Below are 16536 nucleotides of genomic sequence, written 5' to 3'. Positions count from 1 at the left end.
CCTCCTGTGTAGCTAGAATTATAGACGTCAACCATCAACACCTGGATAGAAAAAGCTATAAGTGGTTCTGTGGCTCAAGTGGCAGAGAGTTAGCCTTGAGCAAAAAGTGTCCAGGGACAGTGCCCAGGCCCTGAGTTCAAACCCCGCTACTAGCAAAGAAGAAGAAGAAAGAGACATACTGGGTGCTGGTGGCTCATGCCTATAATCCTAGCTCCTCAGGAGGCTGAGATTTGAGGATCACTGCTTAAAGTGAGCCTGGGCACAAAAGTCTTTGGGACTCTTAATCTCCAATTAACCACCAGACAACCAGAAGTGGTATTGTGCCTCAAAGTGGTAGAATGCTAGCCTTGAGCTAAAGAGCTCAGGGACCGCACCCAGGCCCAGAGTTCAAGACTCTTTCTTCTTGGAGATAATGGATGATATGGATGGAGTTGCAGCAGAAATACCAATCTGAGCCCATGGTAGTGATCTAGGCAGAGTGGAAAGTGGTATAAAGTGAAAGCAGGGCAAGTGGAAAGAAGCCAGGGGGTCCGGGAGTTTGGCCTAGGGTTGAGTGCTTGCTTAGCATGCACGAAGACCCGGGTTTGAGTCCTCGGTACCACATACATAGAAAAAAGCCAGAAGTTGTGCTGAGGCTCAAGTGGTAGAGCTCTAGCCTTGTGAAAGTCCAAGGACAGTGCTCAGGCCCTGAGCTCAAGGCCAGGACTGGCAAAAAAAAAAAAAAAAAAAAGAAGAAGCCAGGGAACTCTGTAACATCATGAAGATGCATAGGACTCTTGGAGACTAACTGAATTAGGAGACAAACTACTGGTTCAACAATGAATGTTTCAGTTAGGTTTTTGCATTTCAAGCCACCCCAAATATAAATGATTTATCGTATTATTTATTGTTGTTGTTATTTATTTAGCCTGTCTTGGGCTTGAACTCAGGTCCTGAGCACTGTCCCTGAGCTTCATTTTTGCTCAAGACTAGAACTCTACCACTTGAGCCACAATAACACCTCTAGCTTTTTCTGTTTATGTAGTACTATGAATCAAACCTGTGGCTTTATGGATGCTAGGCAAGCACTCTACCACTAAGCTACATTCCAAGTCCTTTATTTTTATTTTTGATAATACTAGGGATTCAACTCAGGTTTTTACTAAGGCTTGAACTACTGCAGCTCTTTTTTGCTTTAGTTATTTTTCAGGTATTTCTTATGCTTTTGCCTGGGGCAAGCCCTAGATGCCTTCCTGTAGCTAGGAACCCAGGCGTGTGATATCATCTCTTGCTTCCTGATTGACATGGATTCTTCATAATTTTTGTCCTGACTAGGCTCAAACTGAGATCCTCCTGCTTTCTCCTTTCTGAGTAACTTCCATTACAGGCATTGAGCTACCATATCTAATCCATAATAACCACTTACTATTTTGTCTGATTTTATTGATTAACTGGCTCAATAAGTTGGTGGTTCCTCATGTGGTTCTTCTGGGGTCACTTCTGTGACTGCATTCGCCAGGGAGTTGGGTTGGAACTGAAATGACCAAGATACTTCTCTTGTCCCAGAGCTTGTGTCCAGGAAGCCTCTAGTCATTCACTAACTTAGGTGAAGTAGCATAATAGCAGACTCCCAAAAGGGAGGAAGGGAAAGCCTCCAGTTGTCTGAAGGTTGAAAGTCCCATCGTGTTACCTCTGCCACGCTCTGATAGGTCAAAGCCATTTACAAGACCCATCCAGATTCCAGGCATGAGTAGCATAGGCTGCCTTTCATTAGGAAGGGCTATTTATACCCACAGTGTGTGAGGAATTGTTAGTGACCATGTTTAAAAACTTCCCAGCCTGAGGCCTGGGAGTTTGGCTTGGTGATAAGAGTGCTTGCCTGGCATGCAGAAGACGCAGGTTCGGTTCCTCAGTACCACATACACAGAAACCGGAAGTGGTGCTGTGGCTTAAGTGGTAGAGCTCTAGTCTTAAGGAAAGCCCAAAGACAGTGCTTAGGCCCTGAGTTCAAGCCCCAGAAATGGCAAAAAAAAAAAAATAAAAAAACAACTTCCCAGCCTGAAATATTACTTTGAAACTTACTTTCAGCCTTGGAAGAATTTCAAAGTTGGATTTTGAAAATTTTGGTGTCCAGGTTGGGAAAGTATGAAGGCCAATTACAAAGAAGGAAGTCTTGCTCTTCTTTCAGCAAAGCTATTTTCTAGGCTATGAGCAACCTGATTGTACAAAAACAACTCAGGTTTCTAAACTTCATCCAGCTCTTGGCATACTACTTTATAAATGTGTCTTTTAATCTTCCACCTAAGCTCTTTGCTATAAAACCTTAATTGCACATATTCTGTTACTACATGACTGAGGGCCCTGAAGCAACTCTCTCTGAAGAACAGCACCTGATTACAGTTGTTGGGGATTTTGTTTAGTTATTTGTTTATTTATATATTTATTTATTGCCTGTCCTGAGGGCAATTGAACTGAGGGCCTGGGCACTATCCCTGAGCTTTTTTGCTGAAGGCTAAAGCTTTACTCCTTGAGCTCCACTTCTAGCTTTTCTGTTTGTTTAGTCTACAGACTACAAACTCTCCTGCTCAGGCCAGTTTCAAATTGCAATCCTCAGATCTCAGCCTCTTTAGCAGTTAAGACTACTGATATGAGCCATCAGTGCCTGCCTTTGCTGTCAGGTTCTAAAAGAAAGAGTCCACTAACTCTTCTAGGAAATCCTTCTGAGGAAGGGCCAGGTTCCCCACCTCCATCTCTGATAAGACCTCCCTGTTGAGATATGATTTCAGGATGGTAATTTACATCACTCCCATTATTGCCACATTTAATAATTGAAAAAGAGACGCATTTCAGGAAGTCCATACAAGACAGCAACATTTGGCTGCTGTAACTCTTAAGATAGCCTATATGTGTGTTACCTACTAGATATTAATGCTGGTTAACATGTACGTTGAAAGCATAATATACAGATGGAAGAAAACCTGGAGAAGCTGAAAAGTGTGTTTAGCCCTGAATTTCACTCATGTAAATAAAGATTTTTAAATTATTTCAGATTTTAAAATTTTGAAACTGGTGTTTTCACTAATAGGTGACTTTGAACTAGTGTTAGTTTTTTATGTGCTAATTTTAGGCAAAAATGCCTGCAAAGTATATGTTGAAATTTGAGCTTTCCAAAATAAGTAGTGCAGGATTGGAGGTATGGCTCAGGTAGTAGGATGTTTGCCAATGAGTAATAAGCATCAGATACCAAGTTTGAGTTCCAAAAGAAAGAACCAAGGACCTGTGAATGTGGCCTAGTGGTAGGGTGCTTGCCTAGCATGCACGAAGGACTGGGTTTATTTCCTCAGTATCACATCCACAGAAGAAGCCAGAAGTGGTGCTATGACTCAGGTGGTGGAGTGCTAGCCTTGAGAAAGCTCAAGGACAGCTCATGCACCTAGCATGCCCCATGCGCTAGGTTTGTAGCACTGGGGAGAGAGGGTATTAAGACAAGAGGGTTTCAAATTTAAGGCCAGTTTTGACTATCTAGTGAGACTCTGGACCATAATACATGGAAATGAACAAATCCTCTGAGTAATTTTGTTTATGCAACCATTGTTCCTTTTCTATAGACTGCCTTACCATCCAGGAAAGGATTTCGACACCAGACAACCAAATTTTTATATCGTTTGGTGGGATCAGAAGATATGGCTTTGGACCAAAGTATTGTCAGCCCTTACACTTCTCGCATCTTGAAGCCTTATATCAGGTATAAAGAGTTGTGATGTTAAACATGTCATGGGGCAATGTTTGTAGTTTCTGCATCCTGTGCTGTTGACTGACTGAAGACCTAATACTGTAAGTAGTGTTAGTGAGGACAGTTGTTCACATCTACTGTTAGCCTTTTTGTATTGTAAACAGCAAGGGCAAGTTATTAGTTGTCATGTTTTTGGTGATTAACATAGTCATGATCTTGAATATTGAAGTTGTATGTATTTAATAGTGTGTGAAGGGAAAAAAGTCTGTTTTGAATCAGTATCTGAACTGGATGTTGGGACAGTTTGTAATGACACTTGTGTAGTAGAGGCATCTGACTAGGAGAGCACAGTGTCTTTGACTATGCCACACTGGATCTGCAGCTCTGTCATTGCCCTCACCCTCCTTGCCCAGCATTAGGTTCCTGGGCAAACATATGGAGAGGCAATTTTATAGGCAGACCAGGCCCTTCTCTGGCCTCCAGCCATGCTGGAGATGCATCCCTGTGTCAGCACACATTCTTGGGGCCAGACTGCATGTTGGTTCTATTTCAATATTGTTCCTTATATGTCTCTGTATCAGCTCCTAGTATATTCTCTGTTGGGTACAGAGAAGTCTGGACTGATGAATGTGAATTTAAAATTGTATCACATCTATAAACAACATCTATAAACAAGTGTATAAAGCATTGCAACTTAGTTTTATATTTCAAGCAAATCAGAAGTGTGTCTGAGTCAGATAGCTGAAAATAATAACTGTTTCTCTTGACTTGGATTTGTTTATTTTCTGTGGTACTGGAGGCGTGATTATGAGACAAAGCCACCCAAACTACAGCTCCTGTCACAGATTCGTTCTCACTTACACAAGAGTGACCCTTATTGGACACCTGAGCCAGAAGCACCTCTTGACTACTGCTATGTCCGACCAAATCACATCCCAACAATCAACTCTATGTGTCAGGAGTTTTTCTGGCCTGGTATGTTCCCCTTCCTAAATAAGGGAGATCAATTTTCTGTATATTTCACCCTAGTAACTTTTATTTTATTTTGCTAATACTAGAGCTTGAACTCAAGGGCTCAAGCTCTTGTTTGTGTGTTTGTTTGCTTGTTTTTCTCCCAAAGCAGATGATCTACCACTGGAGAGCTATAGCTCCACTTTAAGATATTTGCTGTTAGTTGGAGATAAAAGTCTCACAGACTTCTGTGATCCTTAGATCTCAGTCTCCTGAGTGAGTAGGATGACAGATGTGATCCAGCAGGTCCTGGCTACCCTGGTAATTTTTTTTTTTTCAGTTGGTTTTGGGGCTTGAACTCTGGACCTGGGCACTGTCCCTCAGCTCTTCAGCTCAAGGCTATGGCTCTACCACTTGAGCCAAAATGCCACTACCAGTTTTCTGGTGGTTTATTGGAGATAAGAGTCTCATGGACTTTTCATGCCTGGGCTGGCTTTGAACCGCAATCCTCACATCTCAACCTCCTGAGTAGCTAGGATTACAGGCATTCGCTACTGGTACCTGGCTTAACCTAGTAATTTTTAAAATTAATATATGCCATATGACCGTAAATTCTTTACTCGTATGATTTCATTTAGTTTGTATCTACTAACAAATAAAATACAAAACATCTCACTTTCCTAAGATCAAGAAGAAGCCAGCAGTTAAAGTAATAAACAGTATTTTTGTTTTTCTTTCCTGTTTGTCTGTCTCCAGAAAAAAGATCCATCCTGTTTTGCTTCTACCTATGTTTAGATACCAGGTAATGTCTATCAAAGATACACAATCTGGTAGCTTGGGCATGTTTGGACACTTGTTTTTGGCTTAATAATCATTCTTTATGTATTATTTGTTTAGCTGTTTCTTAGAGAGTGCAAGTATAGCCAAAAAAAAAAAAATTTTTTTTTTAAAGCCAAATGCTCTAATCATAGACTTTGAAAACAAAAGTAAACCCAGGATGTTTTTCATTTTTGTCAGCCTTAACCAAATAGTCTCCAAAGGCAGAAGTCATCAGTTTGAGGGACACATTTTAATTGCTAAGTATGACTGTGTTCTCTGTTTGCTCTGCTTTGGAAACTAAAGGAACTAGTTAGTATGTATCTTCCAAATGTCAGAACAAGATTTCATCCAGATTAAAGCTTGTCACCATTATTGTCTCACAGTCATGTGCTTGTTCAAGGGTGGTAAAGTTGTACTCAATCTTTTGGGAGTGGTATTGGCCACAGGTGATATTCTAGGAACACCTGTTTCTGCCCTTACCTTTCATATACATTATGAACAGAATTTATTTTTTATTTTACTTGTTTCATGTAAAGGAAAATAGTCCAGCTGCTGCAGCAGAGCTAAAGATGTCTACGACCCCTTTCCCCCCACCCCCATCTCACCTGGCCCGGCCCTCATTTCCCTGACTCCAGGGTCCCTCCTTTGCCTGTTTCCCCTCTGGAAATAAAAGTTGTCTGAAACATTAAAAAAAAAAGGAAAATAGTCATAAGAGCTTAATAGTCATAACATGGATGGATAAAGAATATGGTATGGATGCTTTCAGGGTATCTTTACCCAGCTCTGCCAGTCTTTGTGTGTGCCTCACCTCACACATTGTAGGAACCAAGACACTGAGACATTTTGAAATTTGCTAGTCACACACATGGTAGAGGAGGCTGAATCAGAGCCATATGTGTCCAGTTCGGAACCTGAACACTCTAATACCCCACCTGTCTTGCTTCTACTCTTTTAGCATATGTCCTTAGAAAAGACTATGTTAATTCTGATATTTTCAAAAATGTATTTTTATGATTTGAATGTGTGGTATCTATGGTAATATCTTTTCCTTCAATTTTGGAATTTTTTTTTAGTATGCAGGTGTTAACTTGGAGCTCATTAATTCTGAAAGACGTACAGTCTGAGTGTATGGTTGTTTCTTTTCTTTAGGCATTGACCTGTCTGAGTGCTTGCAGTATCCAGATTTTAGTGTTGTTGTTCTTTATAAAAAAGTCATCATTGCCTTTGGCTTCATGGTTCCTGATGTGAAATACAATGAAGCTTACATTTCATTTCTTTTGGTCCATCCTGAATGGAGAAGAGCAGGGATTGCAACTTTCATGATTTATCATCTGATTCAGGTAAGTTATCTGTGTTTGTGATTAACCCTAATCCACATGATTTGTCCAAGGCTTCTCTGAAACACCAAAGGAGGTACAAGGCTAAGCTGCTCCTCCCAATACAGCCCAATGGAGGGTACCTTAGAGACCAAATAAAAGGAAGCCAGTTGTTGCCACTTATGAGGTTGTGAAATCATGCAGATGCAAACTCTGACCTCTAAAATAAGATTGTTATTCATACCCAAGTTTCTTTGTGATTGGTGTCACTGGTAAAGCAACAAAGTACAAATGTGACACTATGAAGTCTACATTATGTAACTTTCTTTTCCTGCTCTAGAATAAATCCCTCATAACTCTGAGAAGTGGGAGTAAGGTTGTACATATTATTTAATAGTTTAGACATCTTATCAATACTGTGTTGGTATTGATAACTACTTTTGACTCTCACTGTGTAAATTTTTGTGTTCCTTTTAAGCCTTGAATCTAATATTCAACTCATCCATCAGAAAGATATGCCATTATTTGTTTTCTAACATTAAAAAAATCCTTACTTTGTGGGCTGGGAGTTTGGCCTAGTGGTAGAGTGCTTGCCTAGATCATACACGAAGACCCAGATTTGATCTCTCGGTACAACGTACATAGAAAGCCAGAAGTTGTGCTGTTGCTCAAGTGGTAGAGCTCTAGCCTTGAGAAAGCCCAAGGACAGTGCTCAGGCCCTGAGTTCAAGCCCCAGGACTGGTTAAAAAAAAAAAATCTTTACTTTGGGCAAAGATTGTTTTTCACCACAGATTTTCTGGTAACTTTTATTGGGAACCATTTGACTTTTAATAAGTCCTTCTAGGAGAGGATTTTTAATCTTGATGTGGACAAATTCCTTTTTTTGGTTTTATTTTGTGATGAAGTCTTGCCTTATAGCTCAGGCTATCCTCAAATTTGTGATAGGATTATAGGGATGCACCACCATATATGCAATGATTGGGATAGAAAAATGTTGCTTTTTCATTATTTAATAAACTAGTTTAATAATTCCAAGAGACACTTGAAAAACCTTTTCCTAGAAATCACTTTCTTGCATGTAATGACTGTGTAAATCATTCCCTTGCAATTGAGGTTGCTACCTTGTGTGGTTTCACCTGAGACTAGCTGGGTTATTTCTGCTGTATCCTCTTTCTCTGTGTCACCTTACCCACAGAATTGATTTATGTGTTTATCTTCTTGTCATAGCAGAGTGCTTCTAGGATTTCCTGCCTTTTGTTACCAGCAGGATCCCAAGGGCATGGCAAAGATTTATTAATTTTTTTTTCTTTTCTCTTTTTCTTTTTGTCTGTCATGGGCTTGAACTTGGGGCCTGGGTGGTGTCCCTGAGTTTTTTGTTCAAGGCTAACGTTGCTTCAAACCATGCCACCAGTGACTGGCAGATTTCGTTGTTATTTTTTGTTGGTTCTAGGACGTGAATTCAGGGCCTGAGCACTATTCTGAGCTTCTTTGTGCTTAAGACTAGTACTCTATCACTTGAGCCACAGCATGACTTCTGACAAAGATGATTTGATTGTTACTGGTACATCTACGTTAAGGCCTGGCATGGAGACAGACTTAGATGAATGTTTGCTAGGCTCATCTTCAAATATGGGTACCTTATACCCTAACCTCACAATAAGCCTCATGGCTCAAACACAAGGCTTGCCAGTAGTAGTTGGATAAGTACAGTAGAATTTGCTGTATATGCTCACAACAAGTTCTTGTCCTTGGTATTGTGGTAGTGCTTGTTCTCTTGTCTCCAAAATGCACTTAGATGCATGTTGTCAGTTAAGCAGAGAAAAGAAAGCTCTCAAGTGACCTTCCATAGAATTCTTAATACAGGCACTGAAAACCACACGGTATAATCTGCTTTTTCATTATTTAATGAAACTACCTTAATAATTCCAAAATCTTGGTAAGAAACTTGAAAAATGTCTTCTTAAACATCACTTTCCTCCCAACAATGACTGTGTAAATCCTTTCCTGGCAATTGACTCTGTCAGCTTTAGCATTTCAGGGTCCTCAGTAAAAGCAAGCTTATCATTTGCATGACTTTTGGGGTATCTCATTTTTTAAATTTTTTTGCCAGTTGGGCTTGAACTCAGGGCCTGGGCACTATTCTTGGACATTTTTTTTTCCCCTCAAGGCTAGAGCTTTGCCACTTTTGAGCCACAGTACCATTTCCAGCTTTTTCTGCGTGTGTGGTACCAAGGAATTGAACCCAAGACTTTGTATACTCTTTCACTAGGCTACATATCTAATTTTTAAAAAACTTTTGTTTTTGTCTTATCTTTTTGGTATTGGGGATTAAACTCAGGACATTACACTTGCAAAGCAAGAGCTTTGCCATTGAGCTATATCCCAGGCCTGGGGCACCTCATTTTGTATAACTGGTTAAAGAATCTAATTTTTTTTTCGTGTGTTCACAATTACTAGTTTTTCTCAGACATTGGGCTAGTGTTAAATGTTAGTGCTAAATGTTCACAATTACTAGTTTTTCTGACATTGGGCTAGTGTTAAATGTTAATGCTAAGTGTTAGTTCCAAGAAATTGATTCTTTCACTTTTGGAGAGATGTTCAGAAGGTCTATATAAGATACTCAGACTTCATAATTATTAATATTTTATATCTGTATATTATAAATATGTAACTTAGCACTTTTTCTAATGGGTCTAGAAAGGAAATTCTTACAGGTTTTTTTTTTTTTTTTGGAGGAAGAGTGACTATAAAGTGTATCTAGTTTGCAAAAGCAAAGTTTGCCATTTTCTCCTATTTAAGGTTGTCATAGGTTGATATCTATACTTTTATTTAAATTAATTGAATTGTAAATAAAATAATAAAGCTGACAAGAAAGTATCCCAGTTGGTCCCAATTTGTTTCAGGGTAAACAAAACAAAACACCAAACACCTAGATTACATCAGTTTGTTTAATCTTGTGATTGCTTGGATCAGCAGAAAATGCCTTTTGGTTTCCAGCTGTTTCTAGGTGCTGCAGTGCTTCAGCTTGATCCCTGATTTCTGTTTCTATAACTAATTCCCTGCACCCACAAGAGTTTCTTCTACTCAATTTCCCTCAGGCTCTTTCATTACCTTATATTTTTCTGCTCTTTTGGCAGACCTGCATGGGCAAGGATGTGACCCTTCACGTCTCAGCAAGCAACCCTGCTATGCTGCTGTACCAGAAGTTTGGATTCAAGACTGAAGAGTATGTTTTAGATTTTTATGATAAGTATTACCCATTGGACAGTACTGAGTGTAAACATGCTTTCTTTCTGAGGCTCCGGCGCTGACATAAACTTAGCTCTTCAGAAAGAACCATTTGTTGTCAAAACAGCATCATGGAGCAGGTAGGCAGTTACTCATCTCACTGTGGGCTCTAATCTCTGTAATAAATGGCCCTGCAGTCCCCTCATTTGGGTGAGCAAAGCAGTGAGCAGTGGGATGGGTAGTGGACACAGTCACTATCCTGTCCTTTTTGGAGTGGCCTGTACCATTTACTAAAACCTGACAGTATGTAAGAATAAAAATTAAAAAAAATAAAATTGGTAATCTTTTTTTTCTTTTCTTTCTTTTTTTTTCTTTTTGGTCAGTCATGGGACTTGAATTGTGGTCCTGGATGGTGTCCCTGAGCTTTTCAGCTCAAGGCTACCACCCTACCCTAGAGCCACAGTACCACTTCAGGTTTTCTGGTGGTTTCTTGGAGGTAAGAGTTTCACAGACTTTAGTGCCAGGGCTGGCTTTGAACCTCAGGCCTTAGATCTCAGCCTCCTGAGTAGCTAGGACTACAGGTGTGAGCCACCATGCCCAGCTAAATTGGTAATTTTGAGAAAGAGAGTCTGACTGTCTGAATTAAGAAAACAAGACAACACACATGCTCTTGAAGATTCCCACAGTGCCAAGGCGTCATTGCACTATCCTGGGAGAAGAGATGATGAGATGATTACAAAACTTCTGTTATCCAGATGGTTGAAATTAACTTCAGGACAATTGAAGTTGTCTCTTTCTGACTTTGGTCACAGTCCAAAAAAATAAACCCAGTATCTGTGTCCACATGTTGCTTTACTTGTTCTACCTGTTAGCTCTCCTTTCAGGAAGGTTGGACTGGTAACAAATGATCACTTTCTCCCCTGGCCTGAATAGCTGGTTTGTCATTAAGCTGACTGGTTTTAGATCTCATGCTAGGACAGTTGCAGATTGGGAGTGGAAATGTGGGGTGGTCCAAGCAAAACCAGCCACTAAAGCTATAGCTGCTCTGTGTATAGACCATGGCTGCTTAAGGTGTTTGTGGGTGTTAGAGATGGACCATTAGTCAGGACTTTTTGGATCCAGCAAGAGTATTTCCAAAAATACCAGATATTCTTAAATAAAATATTTTTCTTGTAGCAGTCAGGTCTTTGGTCTATTCAGGTTGCTTTCAAATCTTCTTTAATTGAGAACAGTACTTGTTAATTTCGTGGGATATGGATTGCTTTGAGAATCTAAAGAGAAATGAATTGTCTGTAGAAAACTGTCTGTTGGAACCCTGTCTAGATCCTCTGCTGTGGGGTTTTCTTGGAGGTGGCTCCACTCCCTGTGTTCACAGAATCACGTTGAGCCCCTACAGTAAGCCAGTCTTCATGTGGTTCATAAAGCACTCTCATATCTTTTTGTTTTGTTTTGATTTGGTTTGGTTTTCCCTCCCACCAAATGTTATCTTATTTCTTTTTCTTTCTCCTTTCTCTCTCTTTCTCTTTCTTCTTCTTCTTCTTCTTCTTTTTTTTTTTTTAAATATATATACCTGGGGCTTGAACTCTGGATCTGGGTACTGTCCCTGAGCTTCTTTTTGCTCAAGAGAAGCACTCTACCACTCGAGCCACAATACCAGTTCAGGTTTGTTTGGTTTTTGTTTGTTTTGGAGATAAGAGTTTCGTAGACTTTCCTACCTAGGATGACTTTGAACCATGGTCCTCAGATCTCAGCCTCCTGAGTTGCAGCGTGAGCCACCCATGTCCAGCTTATTGTCTACTCCTTAAAGGTCTTTGTTGACAAATAGAAGTATTAGCTTAATGAAGTAGAATTGACGAAGCAATATGTTCCAATCCTGGAAACCAGCATGTAACTTGTATGTAAATGACCAGATACATTCTTTCAAAGGATAACTCAAGTAAGTTGTCTCCATAACTTCGTGGGGCTGAAGTTTCTTGAGACTGAAATTTTCTCTGAGGGAAAAAAGGTATGTGTGTGTGTATGTGTGTGTGTACATATGTACGTGTGTGTATACATGTGTACTGGGGCTTGGATTTGGGGCTTTGAGTTCTTAACTTTTTTGCTTACAACAGGTACTCTATCATTTGAGCTACCACTCTACTTCTAGCTTTTTGCTAGTTAATTGAAGATGAGTCGTTTGTTTCCCCTGGCTGGCTTCAAACCTTCATTCTTAGATCTCACTCTCCTGGATGACTAAGATTACAGATGAACCATTTGGCACCTAGTTACGGTGCATATTTCTGATGATGGCATTTTTTTCTCTTTTCTTTTTGTTGTTGGTCATGGTACTTGAACTCTGGGCCTGGGCACTATCCCTGAGGTTTCTTTGGCTCAAGGTTAGTACTCTACTACTTTAGCCACAGCTCCTTCTTGGGCTTTTTCTGTTTATGTGGTACTGTGGAATTAAACCCAGGGCTTTATTTGTGCTAGGCAAGCACTCTATCTCTAAGCCACATTTCCAGCCCTTGTATATTTTTTTATATCAGTGCTTTCTATCAATACTCTAACAAAATGAACCCATCCATTTGGAGGATAATCAACCTTAGATCAAACCTGGATTGTTCACAATCTGGACACTCATATGGACTTACCAATTGTCTCCTTGTTTGTGCCCCATTAGTCCCTTCACAGAAGCCACATCTGTTCCTCTATGGAGTGCCTACCTTGTTGGTTTACATTTGGGGCGAGGTGAGTTGTGGACTTTTCTTTTCAGCAAGAAGCCTGGGAAAAGCTGATTTTCCATGTCCTAACCCAGCCCTGCCTTTGCATTAGGGTAGGCTGTTTCCCAAATCTGAGTTTGGCAGTCCCAAAGTAGTTTACATATGCTTTCCTCTCTGTATTTTCTGAAGCTAGCATTATTTTGTTTTTAATGTAAACAATAAATTTATTTGAGAATGAAAGAAAGTAGTAAAGCTCTCCATTGCTTTCCAACTGGAAATGGGACTCAAAGAGAAGTACAATGGAGTCTCCTTGGAGGACGGTTTTATAGTATAAGGCTCCTCTCCTGGGCATTGTACTGATTGCTTGATGGCTTGTGCATGCACCCCAGTGCCTTTCACTAGTTGAGCAGAAACCCAGAGCATTATGAAAAGAAGAAATGTTTGAACAGGAACGGATAGCATTATGAAAGGTAACATTGGAGCAGAAGCACAAGGCACTATGGAAACAAAAAAATGCCATTATGGGACACATGTTATCTGCCACATGTTATGTCCACCACTTTTTTTTTTTTTTGGCCAGACGTGGGGCTTGAACTCAGGGCCTGAGTACTACCCTTGGACTTTTCTCAAGGCTAGAGCTCTACCACTTGAGCCACAACACTACTTCCAGCTTTTTTCTATGTATCTGGTACCCAGGAATCGAACCCAGATCTTCATGCATGCTAGCCAAGCACTCTACCACTCCGTCAAACTCCCAGCCCATGTCCGCCACTTTTTATTCCTGTCTACCCTCACTCAGGGCCGGAAACCTTGACTGCTATTAGGGAACAGGGGCGATGAATGTTCCAAGCAACTTTGAGCTGGGAGTAGGTGGAGTTGGGTATGGTAGTCTGGATTCTCCAAGAAGGGTCTTTTAGGTACATAGAACATAATGAATGTTCTGTTATAATAAACCATGATGAAACCTTAAAAAGTACAGTTTATATGAGGTTCCTTTTTTTGGTGACCATTTGTAACTTCATGGACTCTAGTCTAGAAGAAACAAACTTAATTAAGCAGATTGAGAAAGCAGTGACTAAGTGTTACTAGAATTCCTATATAAGATTGATTTCCCAGGAAAGGTAGCAGTGAAGACAATCAAGACCAGATATCTCTCTATGAGAGCTGCCCTTGAGTAGCTTACTATCTAAGTTGAGAGTCCTTGTGGTTAAATTTGTTGCTGTTAGTTTGGATTTGCCCTGATCTGTTAATTTAAAAACAATTTTTTTGGATGTAGCTCATTGGCAAAACATTTGCCTACCAATCTTGGGTCAGGAGTTTGGCCTAGTGGCAGAGTGCTTACCTAGCATGCAGGAAGACCCAGGTTGGATTCCTCAGTACCACATACATAGAAAAAAAGCCAGAAGTGGTACTGTGGCTCAAGTGGTAGGACTCTAGCCTTGAGAAAGCCCAAGTACAATGCTCATGCCCTGAGTTCAAGCACCAGGGCTGGCAAAAAGAAAGCTATCTTTCTTTAGCATGACACAACCCCTTCCATGCTTGAGCAAATCTAAACTTTTATTTTGTTAAACCACAACTGGTAGGGGGTCCCTGTAGATTTATATGGATTTGGGCTATGTGTCTAAGTCATTGGCTGTACCTAGCTACAAATCTTCACAGACAAAAGCAGGAATCATTTTTCCTATTCCTGACTCTGCTTGATGTGATTTCAGGACTACCAAGAGGGGTATAAGTTAGGTAGCCTCCTAGTTCTAAGAAGCTCAATTTGCCCAAATGTGGAAAGGGGCTTTTTTTTTTTTTAATACTATAGAAGTAGGTAGCAGGAAGGCAACAGTGCAAGTGCAATTCCCATTTAATTGCAAGGTGAGTAAGCATGGGCATCAAGTAGCTATGCTTATGGACTGTTGGCATTTTTTTAAAAAAATTGTCTCTTGTGTAGCCTTGGCTGGATTGAATTTACTAAGTAGATTAAGCTGGACCCAGTCTTCTGAGTGATTGCAGGAGTGTACTACCATACATACATACGTGTGTGTGTGTGTGTGTGTGTGTGTGTGTGTGTGTATACACACATATATGAGCTATAAAGGCTAATCTTGAACTCCTTGAATTCAAGTGATCCTCCTATCTTAGCCTCCCAAGTTCTAGGTTTATAGAGATAGCTACCCTATCCAGTTTCTAACAAAGTCTTAAATAGTTCTCTAAAAGTGATTCTCCATGATGCAAGAGGTAGAGATTAGAAGAACATTCTCAAATAACTATGCTTTTGTATATTCGAAATCATAATTTGTTTTGAAATTTCAAATAAGGAGTCAGGATGTATTGGTTATTTTTTCTGTAGCACGAGTTCTTCATGACTAAGGAAGTTATCTTGTCTTCATTTTCCTGGCCATTAATTCTGGTCACTATACACTAATACTTGTGAGTTCAATAATACATTGTGAGTTCCCTAATACATTCTTTCTTTTTTTTTCTGGTCCGTTGTGGGACTTGAACTCTGGACTTGGACATTGTCCATGAACTCTTCAGCTCAAGGCTACCACCGTACCCCTTGAGCCAGAGCACCACTTCCGGTTATCTGGTGGTTAACTGGAGATACGAGTCGCTTGGGGGCCCGGAGTTTGGCCTAGTGGTAGAGTGCCTGCCTAGCAAGCATGAAGACCTGCGTTCAATTCCTTGGTACCACATACATAGAAAAAGCCATAAATGGTGCTGTGACTCAAGTGGTTAGAGCTCTTGCCTTGAGAAAGCCCAAGGACAGCACTAACACCCTGAGCTCATGCTCCGGGGCTGGCAAAAAAAAAAAAAAAAAAAAAGAATAACACTATTCCTTTAAAGGGGCCAGGAATTTGGCCTAGTGATAGAGTGCCTGCCTAGCATGCACAAAGACCCGGCTTCAATTCCTCAGTACCACATACACAGAAAAAGTCAGAAATGGTGCTGTGGCTCTAGTGGTAAAGCTATAGCCTTGAGAAAGCCCAATGACAATGCTCAGGCCCTGAGTTCAAGCCCCAGGACTGGCAAAGAAAAAAAAAGCAGGGTGCAATGGCTCATACCTATAATCCTAGCTACCCAGGAGGTTGAGATCTGAGGATCATGGTTTGAAGCCAGCCCAGGCACTAAAGAACTAAAGAATGAGAGACTCTTATCTCCAATTAATCACTAGGAAACAGGAAGTGGGGATGTGGCTCAAAGGGTAAAGTGGTAGCCATGTGCTGAAGAGCTTAGGGACAGCACCCAGGCCCAGAGTTCAAGCCCCATGTCCCACCAAAAAAACAACAAAAAAAAAAAAACGGAAGAAAAAAAGAGGAGGCAACACCCAGGCCCAGGAGTAGGGCGGTAGCCTTGAGCTGAAAAGCTCAGGGACAGCACGCAGGCGCAGAGTTCAAACCCCATGACACACACATACACAAAAGTCTTAAGTACTTTTCAGTGTCCGAGCTGGCTTTGACCCACGATCCTCAGATTTCAGCCTCCTGAATAGCTAGGAACAGGTATGAGCCACCATGCCTGGCTACTAATGCATTCTTGATTTTAAGAACAATTACAGTGCTAGAAACAGGGCTTAGGAGGTAGAGCACTTGCCAGGCAGAGCAAGGACAAAAACACAAGGTAACGTAGTATTAGGTTTTTTTGTTTGCTTGGTTTTTGTTTTGTTTTGTTTCTAAGATGGAATCTCATGGACTTTTCTGCGTAGGCTAGCTTCAATCCTATATCTGGATTTCAGCCTCCTGACTAACAAGAATTATAGGCATTAGCCACTGGTGCTTTGTAGGGCAGAGACAATTCAATCCATAGCATCTGCCTACAGTTT

General features: G+C 40.6%; 1 protein-coding gene across 2 annotated transcripts in view; it reads left to right on the top strand.

The window, feature by feature from the left end:
- The window catches only part of Kat14 (lysine acetyltransferase 14), a 32046-nt gene extending 21664 nt beyond the window's left edge, over nucleotides 1-10382 (top strand). The window contains exons 7-10 of one of the 2 annotated variants that reach the window (XM_090351949.1): nucleotides 3588-3724; nucleotides 4512-4687; nucleotides 6632-6822; nucleotides 9936-10382. In XM_090351949.1, coding sequence (XP_090208075.1) covers nucleotides 3588-3724; nucleotides 4512-4687; nucleotides 6632-6822; nucleotides 9936-10109 — 678 coding nt within the window. In that variant the 3' untranslated portion in view covers nucleotides 10110-10382. Of the gene's footprint in view, nucleotides 1-3587; nucleotides 3725-4511; nucleotides 4688-5419; nucleotides 5466-6631; nucleotides 6823-9935 lie in introns of those variants that run through there. The other variant, XM_090351950.1, reaches the window with a different exon arrangement.
- The last annotated feature ends 6154 nt before the right edge of the window (nucleotides 10383-16536 follow it).

Source organism: Megascapheus bottae, chromosome 18, assembly GCF_031878675.1.
Source record: "Megascapheus bottae isolate mThoBot1 chromosome 18, mThoBot2.hap1, whole genome shotgun sequence".
NCBI lineage: Eukaryota > Metazoa > Chordata > Mammalia > Rodentia > Geomyidae > Megascapheus > Megascapheus bottae.
This window is presented reverse-complemented; position numbering and strand designations above follow the sequence as displayed.